The 14,902-nt window shown below is 41.3% G+C and overlaps 1 protein-coding gene across 1 annotated transcript in view; it reads right to left on the minus strand.

Annotated features, from left to right (window-relative positions):
- Positions 1–8,084: 8,084 nt before the first annotated feature.
- Positions 8,085–14,902, minus strand: part of CHMP4C (charged multivesicular body protein 4C) — a 33,875-nt gene continuing 27,057 nt past the window's right edge. Inside the window, exon 5 of the mRNA XM_054512554.2 lies at positions 8,085–9,901. Within this exon, the coding sequence (XP_054368529.2) occupies positions 9,816–9,901 (86 nt within the window). The 3' untranslated portion in view covers positions 8,085–9,815. The remainder of the gene's footprint in view (positions 9,902–14,902) is intronic.

Raw genomic sequence — 14,902 nt, forward strand, 5'->3', positions numbered from 1 at the left:
TTTGTTGTTGTTGTTGTTTTTGAGAGAGAGAGAATGAGAGAGAGAGAGAGCACATGAGAGGGGGGAGGGTCAGAGGGAGAAGCAGACTCCCCGCTGAGCAGGGAGCCCGATGCGGGACTCGATCCCGGGACTCCGGGATCATGACCCGAGCCGAAGGCAGTTGCTTAACCAACTGAGCCACCCAGGCGCCCTCAACACGTGGTTTTAAGCAGCTACACCACACTGTGCCCTTTATGAGGACTCATGAGAGAAAATTCTCTTAGGTTTCAGCAGCAGTAAAACCGGTGCTTTTCTTAAAGAATTGATTTGTTTTTATCTTAAAGACTCTATTACTGTCTTTCTCTTTTTTGATTTGTTTTTGGGGGGGGTCGGGGGGCAGCCTTAAGCCAAATTGTAGTTTGCCTGTAGCTACCATATAGAACCTTAGGAGTTGTATTTTGTGTAGTAAACATGACTTTATTTTTCTTATTTTCTCAACCCCAATTTTCCTCCCTATTTAAGGTCTTCAGTTAGAACAGATGTATTTTTGTTCTGATGAAGTCTCAGAATTGAATGATACTTTAGACTCCATTAGGTAAGAACTTGTGATAGCCTGTACTGACACAATTACCGCACCATTAAGGATGGCAGGAATTACACAAAGCTAAATTCTTCTTCCCTTTAAAAGATGTTCTTAAGTAGCACCAGTGAATATGGAATGCAAACTTAGAAATGGGTAAGCTATGTTCTTGGTCAAAACACAATAATGATAAACTCTGTTTATGGTTTTAACCATAGCCTCAAATTAGAGGAACCCACTTACCACTTCCCTGTGTATTACTTACAGAAAAGTACAATAGTGTCATTAGCTCCACACGAAACAATAATAAACAATATGGCTAATGTATACTCAATAGCTAAAGTCAGTGTTTTATTGTAATAGATACAGATAAGACTTGGTATAGACGTTGCTCTAATGAAATGTTTGCAACCTAGCTAATTGTAATCAAAGAAATATTAGTGAGATGCTGGCTAAAGTTCTTTGCTATCATGTGAAATGAAAAGCCCACCTTGGGGTGATTAAGCCCATATCTGGAGGATTATTTCTTAGTATTAGTTCATCTGCCAGTCCAGTTTTCCAGTAACCCTATATCGCAGATACCACCATTCATTGACTAACCCAAAAGTTTCTTTACCCCCTCCAAAATAGGAATGTGATAAACCAAATAAGTTGTTTTTCTCAGCTCCCCTTGCAACTGGGTCTGAGCCTGTGACGCGATTATGGCCAGTGAGATGGATAGAAGTATGCTGATAGCTTCTGGGAAATCACTCGCTTTTCCTGTAAGCGGGTAAGTTTGCTGCTCTTACTGCCTCTCCCCTTCCTCTTGTTTTGATCTCAGGTAATGTGCAGAGGTACTATGGAAACCATCTTGCAGATAGGAGGTGTGACAAGTGTGAGGGAAGAGCAAGGGACTTACAGAGACTAGCCACTTGTGAAACAACTAAAAAAAATTTTTTTGTTAATTGTACCAAGATAAATTAAAAATAATTAAAGATAATTTTAATTTGAATTATAGGTTTAACCTTAGGGGGTAAATGGCTTTTCAAACAAAAAGACTTCTTCTACCTGTGATGATACTGTATATTTTGTTAGTAAAGAAAAGTGATCAAAGGAGAAACTTTTTTTTTCTTGAAAGCTAAAAGAGAACCATCTACTAGACAGATCAAAGATCGCTTACATCTGAGGCTCCTTTTGGCAAACCAAATACGAAGGAGAAAACAATCTGTTGTTCTCCACGTATGTGGTGGTCCGCTCAGGCGGCTGTAACAAAACCACAGACTGAATGGCTTCAACACCAGATTTATTTCCTCACAGCTCTGGAGGCTGAGTGCCAAGATCAAGGTACCAGCAGAGCTGGCGTCTGGTGAGGACACTCTGGGTCACAGAGAACAAGCTCTCTGGTATCTCTCCTAAGGACGCTAGTCCGGTTGGATCAGGACCCCACCTTTAGATCTCATTTAACCTTAATCACTTCCTTGGAGGCCCCATTTCCAAATACATTCACACGAGGGGGTTAGGGCTTCAACATACGGATTTGAGGGGGGCACAAACATTCACATAACAGTATAGGCTAGATCATCATTTAAACGCTTACAAAGATATTTCTCGGTCCAAAAGATTAAAGTAGATAGCCTGTTCTTTCCTTTGTCCATTGAACAAACATTGACCATCTACTATGTGTCAGCTCTGGGTTATAAAAATTGTTAAGAAGCACATGAGCCCTTCAAGGAGTTCAGACCAATACAGCTTTGTATACAGGCTGGTCTGTACATTGTGCAGCATTGTGGCAAGCGTGGTGGTAACTGTGGTATGCGTGATGAATTACGGGAATGAGAAGGCTGGAAAGAAGGGCAAATATTGGTCAGCAGTAGAAGTGTAGAGCTTTAGCTCCTGCTTAAAAGTAGAAAGGCATGCCAAGCAAAAGAGTCCGCTTCAGCCTGTGCAAGTGGCAAGGATCATTATTATCCCTAATTCTTTTTCCCCGGTCCAATATATCAATTCTAGCTCCAAAGTAGAAGCCCACTTACTTGCTGTGATAGGCCAAAGAGAGACGCAGGAACCGCACTGCATACCTTAAACACTTTAACTTAATGCACATGTATTCATTTGCCAAAGTTCAAATGGAGGCACAAAGCCCTTCTTTGGCACGGTTTTACTAATGAGTGCTTCTGATTTTCTCTCTTGCTAAGCCATATCCCTAATGCATTTTCTGATTCCTAGCTTTAGTTTCTGTACAGTGAAAGCATAAGATGTGTATGAAGGAATCTATGGCAGAAGGCACAATTTTTACTGTTTTTTTCCCTCAATCCTGTACTGCTATCTTGCCTACATTTTTACCAAGTCTTTCCAAACTGACCTAGTTTTCCCTAGAATTGATAATTTGTTCTCATACTTCGTTGTTTTGTATAATATTAATAACCTTATTTAAAATTTAATTTTAGGGGTGCCTGGGTGGCTCAGTCAGTTAAGCGTCTGCCTTCAGCTCAGGTCTTGATCTTCGGGTCCTGGGATCGAGCCCTGCATTGGGCTCCCTGCTCAGCGGGGAGTCTGCTTCTCCCTCTCCCTCTGCCCCTCTCCCTGCTTGTGTGCCCTCTCTCTGTCTCTCTCTCTCTCTGTCTCTTTGTCTCAAATAAATAAATAAAATCTTAAAAATAAAATAAGCTAAAATTTAATTTTAAATATAGCTAGTATGCACAAATTTGGAAGCCAGCTGGTGCTTGGAAATCACACAGTTCCCTGGGAAGAAAGGAGTGTGCAGGTATTCTAAGAAGAAACCAACTAGCCACAAGCATTCAGGGTGTCCTGGATGTCAGCACATTTTATACAGAAGATGCCAAACTTCAGCAGGTCAATTATGAATTGATCACCAGGATCTCCCTTCCCTGCATCCACCTTCCCCCACCATAATTCAGTCTCCCATGGCAGCCATGGTTTTCTTTTTGAAAAACATAAATCACAGCATGTTTTTTCTCTATTTAAAAACTTTCAAGGTTTCCCATCATACTTGATATTACAACATTCAGACTTACATGGCCTTCAAACATGATTTCACTCTGCCAATTACTCTCCTTAATGGCAGTGCACATGGTCCCTTTTCCATTCCTTGAGTCTATTAAGGTCTTCTTCCTCCTAACCTGGCCATATCTCCTGTCTAGAATGCTCCTCCCAGAATCCTGGCAGGCTCTTCTCTTAAGTCATAGGTTAAATATTACCTCTGTAGGCAACCTAAAATAGTATTCAAAGCAGTCACCTCCATCTTAGATTTCTGTTTTTTTTAAGATGTTATTTATTTTAGAAAGAGAGCACGAGCAAGGAGAGGAGCAGAGGAAAACGGAGGGGGGGAAAGAATCTCAAGCAGACTCTGTACTGAGTGCAGAGCCCCAGGTGGGGCTCGATCTCACAACCCTGAGATCATGACCTGAGTTGAAACCAAGAGTTGGTCGCTTAACCAACTGAGCAACCCACGCGCCCCTTAGATTTCTTACTTTTTTACCTACCTCCCCAGTGCATCCCAAAAAGCAAGGCTTTGTCTTTTTGGGTCATGATCCCAGGGTCCTGGGATCGAGCCCCGCATCGGGCTCCCTTTCTCCTCTAAACTTTGCTCTTCCCCATCACCACCAAGCTTAGGAGAAGATCTGGCACATAGTAAGTGCTCAAAAGTACTTACTGGATGATTAAGAGAGAGGCCTAAATTAGGGAAATATTAGAGAAAATAGAGGTATTTGAAATAAAATTGAGTCTTGGGGATTGATACTCTCTGGGTAGATTGATATGCTACTAACTGAGGAAGAGAAAGACAACAGTGAGATTTAGGGAGGCAGGTGGTAGATTGGGACATGCTGGATTTGAAATACTATAGGCAATCCAAGGCAGTTGGATACAATCATCCAGAAATCAGGGCAGGGGTCTGCCTTATAGAACTCAAATCAGATTAATTAGGAGGTATTACCCGTTTTGTTCTTCATATCCCTTGTCCATAATACAGTGGTCTAAAACCTATTAGGGATTCCTATATTAGCAGTACTGAAATGAAGAAGACCAACAGTGCATGACTTCATGTGTACTATGGTGACAAGTGTCATGGAGATATGTCTGATGGGCCCAGGTGTCTCATTCAGTTAATTTGTTTTTCATTCCATCAGTAATTTGTTATCAGAGAAGATTATGTTTTTCTTCTTCCTGTAGAGGAGATACCATAATAGCACAATATCACAAAGTTTGTCTTTTTTTGTTTAATATTTAGTAATTCTTTTTTAGATTTATTTATTTATTTATCTGACAGAGAGAGACATAGGAAGAGAGGGAACACAAGCAGGGGGAGTGGGAGAGGGAGAAGCAGGCTCCCTGCAGAGCAGGGAGCCCAATGCAAGGCTCAATCCCAGGACCCTGGGATCATGACCTGAGCTGAACGCAGATGCCCAACCGACTGAGCCACCCAGGCACCCCTGTTTAATATTTAGTATTTAAAGCAAAGTTTAAGAAAAGGAAGAAAGTCAGACAATAGAATGGAGAAGTTTTATTTCACTAGTAATCAAAGAAATATAGTTACAATATGGTATTTTCACTAGGGTATGGAGAAATGAAGTCTGCATTGTTGGTGAAGTGTGAATTGGTTTAAGAATATTTCTGGAGCGGGCGCCTGGGTGGCTCAGTTGGTTAAGCGACTGCCTTCGGCTCAGGTCATGATCCTGGAGTCCCTGGATCGAGTCCCGCATCGGGCTCCCTGCTCGGCAGGGAGTCTGCTTCTCCCTCTGACCCTAACCCCTCTCATGTGCTCTCTCTCATTCTCTGTCTTAAATAAATAAATAAAATCTTTAAAAAAAAAAAAAAAGAATATTTCTGGAGCTAATTTGGCTACATACAACAAAACCATTAAAAATGTTCATAGCCTTCAACCTAGGAATTATACTTCTAGGAACTTAAACTAAAGAAATATATGCAATGTGTAAAGATTTGCTCAAAGGATGTGCATCACATTTATCACAAACACTTCAACCAAAGTTTCTCGTGCTAAGGGGATTTGTTAAATATTTATGGCATATAAAACAGTAGACTCTCTTGTATTCAATAAAGTGATATTTCAAAGAAGATTTAAAGATGGTCATGATATACCACTAATTGAAAGAAGCTGGTTACAAAACATTATGATGTCACTTTTATAAGTAAAAAGTTACATATTTATGCATTTGTATACAGAAAGAATACAGTAAATTGATAGCCATGGTTATCTACTTGAAGGAATTATGAAGGAAGTTTATTTTATTTTCATGAATCTCTGAATTTTCTACAACAAGCATGTGTTACTTTGTAATTTTAAAAATTATTTTTTAAATTAATAATAACTAACATGTGTCTTGCCCTACCATCTAGTCTCTGTTCAACTCATGGCAAATTCCTCAACCTGTCTCCTGAAAGAAAAAGATAATGCCATCATTGTGGCCTAAATGGAGTAGGAAAATGCTAACTCCAGTCTATCACATAGTAGGCACTCATAAATGAGCAGAAGCTGACATCCAGCCTCCTGCCTGAAATACCATCATCATTGGCCACTCAGGAATCCATCTGTAAACCTAAAATACTGTGGAAATCTTTTATTAAAAATGACTTTCATGGAGAGACTGAATTCCTTAACCATGTTATTCCATCATCTACCCTATATTTTATTTATTTTTTAAAGATTTATTGATTTATTTTAGAGAGAGAGCATGAGGGGGGGAGGGGCAGAGAGAGAGGGAGAGAGAATCTCCAGCAGACTCCGTGCTGAGTACAGAGCCCAACACAGGGCTCAGTCCCACAACCCATGAGATCATGACCTGAGCCAAAACCAAGAGTCGGACGCTCTACCAACTGAGCCACCCAGGGGCCCCATACCCTATATTTTAAATTTGGAAGACTCGAATAGGCTTTATCCAGTTTACAAATGGTTTATGTTCTAACCACATTTCCAAGTGCTGCATTCGATAAATGGCAGTTTATCAAACTAAACTTAAAATGCCTTTTAGATTAATCTATACTATCCTGGAAATTTGTATAATGTTTGCAATGGGACAAAATGGTTTTGAACTGGTACTTAAATCATAATGTAATGACATATTTATCTAGACACACAGGGCTTGAGGGAAGCAGTTTAATTAGTGATGAAAAGTAAGTAGAGATTTCTGTAAAGAATCTAATGGGAGATTGCAAAGTGAGCCAGGCCAAACACAAAGAGATGACGCAGTTTTGAAGTCTGCTTAAAAAAATGACAACTCTGACCACCTCAACTAAATAAGCCAATGAGCAGTGCAAAAGATTTGCATAAGGATACAAGTGAGCAAGGAGATGGCTCTCCTTGTCCTCCCCGGCTCCTCATGAAGGCGCACCTCGCCCGCTGTGGTTCCTGCAGCAAACGTGGGGTGACTGAATGCACCAGGTCACAGGAGTAAAGAAAGCACTGGCCTTCTGTGCCTTCCATGCCGTCAGGCTGCAGTGGGACCAGGTCTAGCCGTAAAAGTCTAACTCATGCCATATAAGGAAATTCCTCGCAGTTCCAAAATACCTGACAATGCTGTTTTTTAAGTGTCTTCTTGCATGCAGCGGGCCAAGTCCTGGCCTGCCTGCCCCTGGCTCATAAGAAGGTGGCTGGCACGGAATTTCTTTGTTTAGCCTAAGTCTATCAGTCACCAGCTCTAATATTATGCTTATTAATCAAAATAAGGTCTGTTTTTGCTTAAAACAGAATATTGTTTTTACCATGGTAACTAGACAGGAATTAGAAGACAGCGTGGAAGGAGTGAGAGTTGGCCCACAGTTGGATTAATTCAAGTCTACATGTAAAAGAAGACAAAGCCACCACAGCTCATGGGCTCAAGCCCCCGTGGGTACAGAAAGCTGAGCAGAGGAGTATGCTGGATGCACCGGGCAGACAAAAGCAGCCGGGCACTCGGTCTGGGACATCCATAATGTGGTACGCGGCAGACCCTTCAGATACGCAGTCAGTGGTTAATTTAAGTGGCTCTTGGAGAAGTTGGTTTTATAGTATGTGAACAACTTTATGTTCAAAATACTTTAACTGTAGGTACTGAAAGAGAAATACATTTAGGAACATCTTTAATTTTTTTAGCCAGATAATACATGAATTCCTCAATAAAAGTTGATGTAGTTTACATCGATATGTATTTACAATGCCTTCCTCAAAATATTTTTTTAAAAATCTTTTGGGTTTTACTTTTCTGAGCATTTCATATCTACCAAATATTTCCTAATTTTCTCCAGTTCTTAGAGCCCCAGAACTTTGCAAGTTCACTTGCCTCTTACTCCAGTTCCAGTTAAGAATATACCTTAAGGGGCACCTGAGTGGCTCAGTTGTTAAGCGTCTGCTTTCGGCTCAGGTCATGATCCCAGGGTCCTGGGATTGAGCCCCACATCAGGCTCCTTCTTCGGCGGGAGGCCTCCTTCTCCCTCTCCCACTCCCCCTGCTTGTGTTCCCTCTCTCATTGTGTCTCTCTGTCAAATAAATAAATGAAATCTTAAAAAAAAAAATCCTCTAAAAAAAATATACATACCTTAAAATTGAACAGACCTGTGTCTGAGTTTTGGTTCTGCTTCTTACCAAGTGGAACGGATTATTTTGCTTCTCCAAGCCTCGGTGCTCATATAAAATGAAGATAATAATAGTGCTTTGGTTTTGTATGCTAAAAGGAGGACCTATGAAAGCAGGTGTCAAGTGCTCAGAAACATTTTAGGCATTGTCCTCAATTACCCAAAACTTTGTCATCTGTATGCATGCAGGCATTTAATCAGCAAACGTTATCAGCCATCTACTGCGTGGTCGGGCACGCGCTTGGCACTCGCTGCAATGAACAAGGCTCTTTGTGACCCAGCTCTTTGTGTGACCTTCTTTCTGGGATGCCCAGGAAGTTAGACCCATAGTGCCTGGTACCTTCCTCCAGCAGAAGAAGTACAATCTTACTAGCTCTTACTACTTTGTATCGTACTCCTTTGTTTTCAGTCCATCCACCACATAGACTCTAAGCAACCCTTGACTGCTTATGCCATAGTGCTGGGATACACATGCCAGGGGCTCAATATATTGGTTGCACATGAATGGATTGTGACCACCCTTGGAAATAACATTTTAAAATAAGGTATTTGGAACTCCTAGCCCCCAGTCATTTAATACTTTATAAACTACTCACAAGTAATATGGACCCAGGGGGTCTATTCTAACTAGGAGCACTTTAGAAATTAGCTGGTCCAAACAGCCTCCAGCATAAAGCCCCTCTGTAGAAAGCCCGCTATGCCCACAGAAGCAACAGTGATCAGGAAGGCTCTCCTGCAGTGGTTGTTATGTGGCAGTTTGCAGACAGACTCTACCTCCCTAGACACGAATCCCAGAACTTGGATGCCTGAAAGCCCATCAAGTCTTCTGCTCCAGACCTCTCATTTTGCAGATGAAACCTCAAACCAGAAAAAATCACACGAACGCAGTAAGCAAGTGGTGGAGCATCATGGAAAAAAGTCTCTGTGGCTCTCAGTCTAGGGCTTCTCTTTCCTATGTTTGGTTATAGCTCTAAAGACTTCATGAATGATGTTTCATAGCCATTATCTGTGAATTCTTCTCCACAGCCAGTGAAGGGAGAGTTCTCAATTTTGTCCCTGAGCCCAGGTTCCAGTTCTCCCTCTTGGGTTGAGGTTGACAAAGGATGTTAGAGAAGAAGCGCGTCACACTTTAATACCAACAGCAAGGTTGAAGGACTTCTGACATGAACCTAGCTGCATGCATCATACCCACTTCTCTGAAGTCTTTGAAAATCGCTGCCCCTTCCAATGCCTGGAACCTCATAAGTAAGGAGCACTGTTCCTCTGACGTAATGGAAATGGGAGTCAGGGCCACAATCCTGCAGTCTTTCTTTCTGCCAGCGAGCCGGGAAACACTTCCCTCTGGGGCTGCTTGTTAGAGAAGTTACCTCTGTTGTGTAACTTGTGGCTGAGCAAGGTTGTTGGGTCCTATAAATTCTGTGAGTAGACCAGGGCATCTCCGGAGGGCCGCCCCAGGCCTCACTGCACCCCTGATCCGTTTGTTGTCCCTGACAGCGTCGCCCTACTGGTCTGCAAGACTCACTGGAGTGCGAGATGAAGCAAAAGCAAGGATTCCAAAGACTACTTCCTTTCAGTTAAACCATATGGCCTGTCTAGTTGCCTAGTTTATAAAGACCCATTTTCAATTCTAAAGCTTCAATTAATAAAATCCAAACTATCAATTTCCCACAAACGGAGCCTCCTACGGCGGATTTCAGCAGACGCCTAGTCTTCGCCTTTCCGAAGAGCTTAGAGTGCCGCCTGGTGGGAAGGATGTGTAGTCGCGCTTGATAACATACCCTGTAGAAGAAAACATCACGGGGGGACAAGTCAGGAACACAACAAATTGAAAATCCCAACAGTCTCAGTACTCCACTGCTGTTTTACGGGTTTGTCAGACCTAAAGGAGATATATTCCAAGTTTTATCTCGACTATATCATTTAAGAAAGTGTACTACCTGAATGAGGGTATTCATCTCACCAGATCTCAACTAGCCTAAATAGGATTGTATTTCATTTACCATAGAATATTTTGGTAAATTTTTCTGTTTAACTTCATAAGGTAGGAACATGAAATTGACCCACGTCTTACCCATTTTTTTTTAATCTGAAATGCTTAAAAGTCATTATCAGTCATTATCAGCTAAAAAGTCATTATCAGGACTCCTGGGTGGCTCAGTCAGTTAAGCATCTGCCTTTGGCTCAGGCATGATCCCAGGGTCCTGGGATGGAGTCCTGCATCAGGCTCCTTGCTCCGCGGGGGACCCTCCTTCTCCCTCTACCTGCTGCTTCCCCTGCTTGTGCTCTCTCTCTCTCTGACAAATAAATAAACAAAATATTTTTAAAAATTAAAATTAAAAATAAGTCATTATCAAGTTTTAATAAACTTTTCTATTTATTCAATTCTGTTATTTTACCTATTTAATAGTTACACAACATTGACAGGTGCCTGTTTCTTGAAGTTCTTTTTTTTTTAAGATTTTGTTTATTTATTTGACAGAGAGAGAGCACAAGCAGGTGGAGTGGCAGACAGAGGGAGAGGGAGAAGCAGGCTCCCGCCATGCAGGGAGCCCAACGCGGGGCTGGATCCCAGGACCCTGGGATCATGACCAGAGTCAAAGGCAGACACTTAACCAACTGAGCCACCCAGATGCCCCTCTTTAGGTTCTTAATAGTTCTGTGTCAGAACTCCTCCCTACGTTTTCATTTTCTCACGTGATCTTTATTTCTTTACAAATCCTTTTTCTTGTTCTTTTTTTTTACTTCGGCTAGTTTTCTAAAAGTGGCATTTTGAAATGCCTTATTTTGAAAAAATAAATTTTTTTCTCTTACTCCATACCTTCCTTTTGAGGAAGAGTTTGATAATCCGAGAGCAGTAGCTTTGTTCGAATAATTAAAAGATGGAAAGCTGCTATTTGACTAGATAGAAATGGGACATTTCTCCATACTGTCAAAACATATCACAGAAGCTAGAAAGCCTCCTGGATTTTCTACCATTTATCCTACTCCTTCCTCAGTTGAATTTCCACTCACTGGATGTTAGCCTTCCTCTTCTCTCTACAGCTGCAATTTTTCACTCCAAACTCTGACTCTTCTACAGGTTATCCTTTGCCCTACAGCCCTCTAATGATCAAGTGGCTCTAAACACCTCAACTTTGATGTCCAAAGCCAAACTGATCCTTTTCTTCCCCAGCCCCCATCCCAGGACTGCTCTTCTCCTGATATCCCTTATCTCATAGAAAATGGCCCAACTATATGCCAAGTCACTCAAACAAGAAATCAAGGAATATCTGTGACTCCTTAGTCCCCTTTGACTTTCCTCTATATCGAAACCCCATTGCCATGCTCTCAGCTCATGCCAGCCTCTCAGTAGACGTCTCTGTGTTCACTTTGCCCCTCTTCAATCCTTTCTCTATTTTTGTGATAGATTAAACTTTGTAAAATGCAAATTGATCCACATTTAAGAATCCTCCATTGAATCCCAAACACTTTCAGCACAAATCCACACTCCGACACCAGGGTATTTGAAGCCTTCATCATCTGGCTCCTCGTCTTCCCAGTCACTGTCCTCCTCCCTGTGTTCCAGCCATCCTAGATGCCAGCCTACACCTTCCTATCTCCTTGCTTTAGCCACTGCCCACTACCTCCTCAGACGAGCTCCTTCAGGACTCAACTCAGGGAACAGGTTGTCCAGAAAGCCAGCCTAAGGCATCCATGCAACACTGAAACACTTTCCACATTGCATCGCACTGTCTTTTTAGGCGCTGGCCCTCCCCCAGCTAGACTTCTAGGGCAGGAACGGTTGTTATCCCTTTTTGAAAACCTAATGCCCTACAGAGTGATTGTTGTATTTGTTGGAGAAATTGTGACCGAGATGATAATGGAGAACCTCTGTGACTTCTTACCATGTGCCAGGAGTGACATGGATGTTACATGTATTGTTATATTTAATTTTCTTCTTGACTCTATAAAGATATTTTTTAAATATTTATTTTACAAATGAAGAAAATGAGAGTCCACAAAGTTAAACAAAATATCTGCAATTCCAAATCCCCTTTTAAGAAAGGACTTACCCCCTCATCTGCTGACGAGAAATCTATGGCACTGCTCAACCAGGGCTATGCCCTCTCTCAAGGCAACCACATTCAATGGGGGGATCACCTCCACTCAGTCTCACTTCAGATCATCTCGTGGGGTCAGCTAAAGCCTCTTTGGAGACTTCATTGCACCTCAACTTCTAGTCAGTCCTTCCTTCCCCTCAACCCTTCCTTCGGTGTTGATGCCACAACCATTCCCAAACTAACCTGTCTACTCTCCGTCCTGAGTCAGCTTCCCAGGGAACCTGGCTAGTACCAGCCTCACAGCTAGTAAATGATGGAGCCAACAGTTGGACCAGAGCGATAATCAGCAGCTGTGCTCTAGGCCCACTAGACTGCCCTGCCTCCTCTGATAAATAAGCCTTGCTTATCCTTGTATCCTTGGAATAAAGCGTAGGTACTCAGTAAATATTTGCCAATTCACTTTTTCATCTGACTTTGGAACCATGTGTTTATAGCTCTTGACCTCAAACTTCACAACCTAGTCTGTTGCCATGAAGAAGCAGGCAAAATTCTGAAGTTCATGATTCTAGGATCAAGTCAATCAATGGTAAATTTAATTACTTCAAACAGTACAAAAACATTCTCTAATCTTAGACTTTTTTCAACTTATCAGAACTTTTAGAAACTCCAAATTTTAGCAGTTATACTTCCACTCCTTAAACACAAGCCCAATCCAAGTCATATTTATGTTATTTTACTAAAACCTTTAAGGCTATTAAAAAGCAAAACGTTTTAAAAGCCTGGCTTATTCAGAAGAGCATGTGACTCTTGATCTCAGGGTCATGAGTTCGAGCCCCACGCTGGGTGTAGAGATTACTAAAAAAAATAAACAAACTTAAAAAAAAAAAAAAAAGTGATCCTGAGTGTACAGGGAATGCCCATGTCACACATTTAGCCTCCCTGCCCTTTAAAATCTGCACGGGGTGACGTCAAGCACCACAGCCATCTGAAGCCTTTGGCTACAACAGAGATCTAGATCCTGCCAACAAACATTTTCAGGTAAAACAGCTCAAATTCCTTTTAACTTTAGTTTTAAGATATGATCTTGAACTCTTCGATCTTGACTAAGACCTAAGCTACAGAAGGGCTAACTTTTCAAATAGGGACTTGGGGAGCATTCTTTACAAGTGTTTGAACTGTTATTGGCTTAATCTTTTTTTTTATGTTAATCACCATACATTACATCATTAGTTTTTGATGTAGTGTTCCATGATTCACTGTTTGCATATAACACCCAGTGCTCCCTGCAGAACCTGCCCTCTTTAATACCCATCACCTGGTTAACCCATCCCCCCATCCCCCTCCCTCCTAAACCCTCAGTTTGTTTCTCAGAATCCGTAGTCTCTCATGGTTCGTCTCCCCCTCCAATTTCCCCCCCTTCATTTTTCCCTTCCTTTTTGGCTGAAGTTTGCTCTCTTTCTCTGCAAAAAGGAGGAAATGTTCTTTTAAAAAAAAACTATCAGATAAAAAGATTAGATAGATAGATAAATAAGTTTTAAGAATGCTATGTGGCTCAGTTTCCTAGGAGCTCATTACAAAGTTTTAGGCTTCTGCGACTTTTCATTATCTAAATTAAAATAACCTAGGAGAAATACCAATAAGAGTCTAATGTTAAACTATGAAGTGTTCACCCTTTTCACAGTCTGGCTCTCTGCTGCCCTCTACAGCCAAGGAAAGGCAAGGAACGGTCCTTTCTTAGGTCCCACTACTGGCCTGGGACTATTTCCTCAAGTATTTTATGCATGTGTGTGTCATCTTGTGAGGGAAGCACTAGTATCAGCAGAGATGTAGGGAAGAGTTTAAGGAGATAGGTATTAAACAAAAGGAGACCTGAATTCAAATTCTTAATTTTAATTTAGCAATTGTGTGGCCTCAGGAAGTTGCTTAATGTCTTTGAGCCACTTTCAATCTTACTATTAATGGCTATTTATTTTATTACCTACTATATTAAAACCTATTTCATAACCATGTTTTACAAACTAAATGAAATATTAAATACGACCCTTTGCACTTAGTTGGCATGTAGATAGCATATGACAGATGGTGATAATTGTTATTTAACTATTAATAACTATTGTTATACCTCTGTTGCTCTGAAAATTGACAAGAGCATGAAGAAAACATTTGTTAAGCATTAACTTTGTACCAAGTACTGCACTAGCTTTACATACATATTCCCATTTAATTCTTATGACAATCTGATGAGATTAATGATCGTATTCCTATTATTTCATTAAAGAACTTCAGCCTCAGAAAGATTAAGAAACTTTCCCAAGGTCACACTGCTAGACTGTGACCTATCTAAAAGCAGGATCTGTGTCTTGTTTAAATTCCCACCACCTATCATGGAGTAGTTTTTGGTGAATGAACACATGAACAAATGAATGAATCAATTGGGCAACATATAAATGAAATATCACAGGAAACCTCTAACTTGTACTTGACTGGAGCTTGGGATAGAGCTCATGGCGAGAAATACACGTGATGACAGGACCATGCTTTATTAAACTGTGTGTGTGTGTGTGCGTGCACATACATGTGCAGGTATCTTCCCCACAGATTTCCTCTACTCAGTAAGACCACCAAGCTATCCCTGCAAAGGCAGTAAGCAGGGGATGGAAAGTTCACGGGTGGGGGGTGGCACCAGAAGTGCTTGCTTCATTTGTCATTTGTCTCCCTCTCAGGAATCTCAGTCTAATGC

The sequence above is a fragment of the Mirounga angustirostris genome, unplaced genomic scaffold, assembly GCF_029215605.1.
Source record: "Mirounga angustirostris isolate CCGP_5_RB_7025 unplaced genomic scaffold, mMirAng1.0.hap1 SCAF_4, whole genome shotgun sequence".
Classification (NCBI taxonomy): domain Eukaryota; kingdom Metazoa; phylum Chordata; class Mammalia; order Carnivora; family Phocidae; genus Mirounga; species Mirounga angustirostris.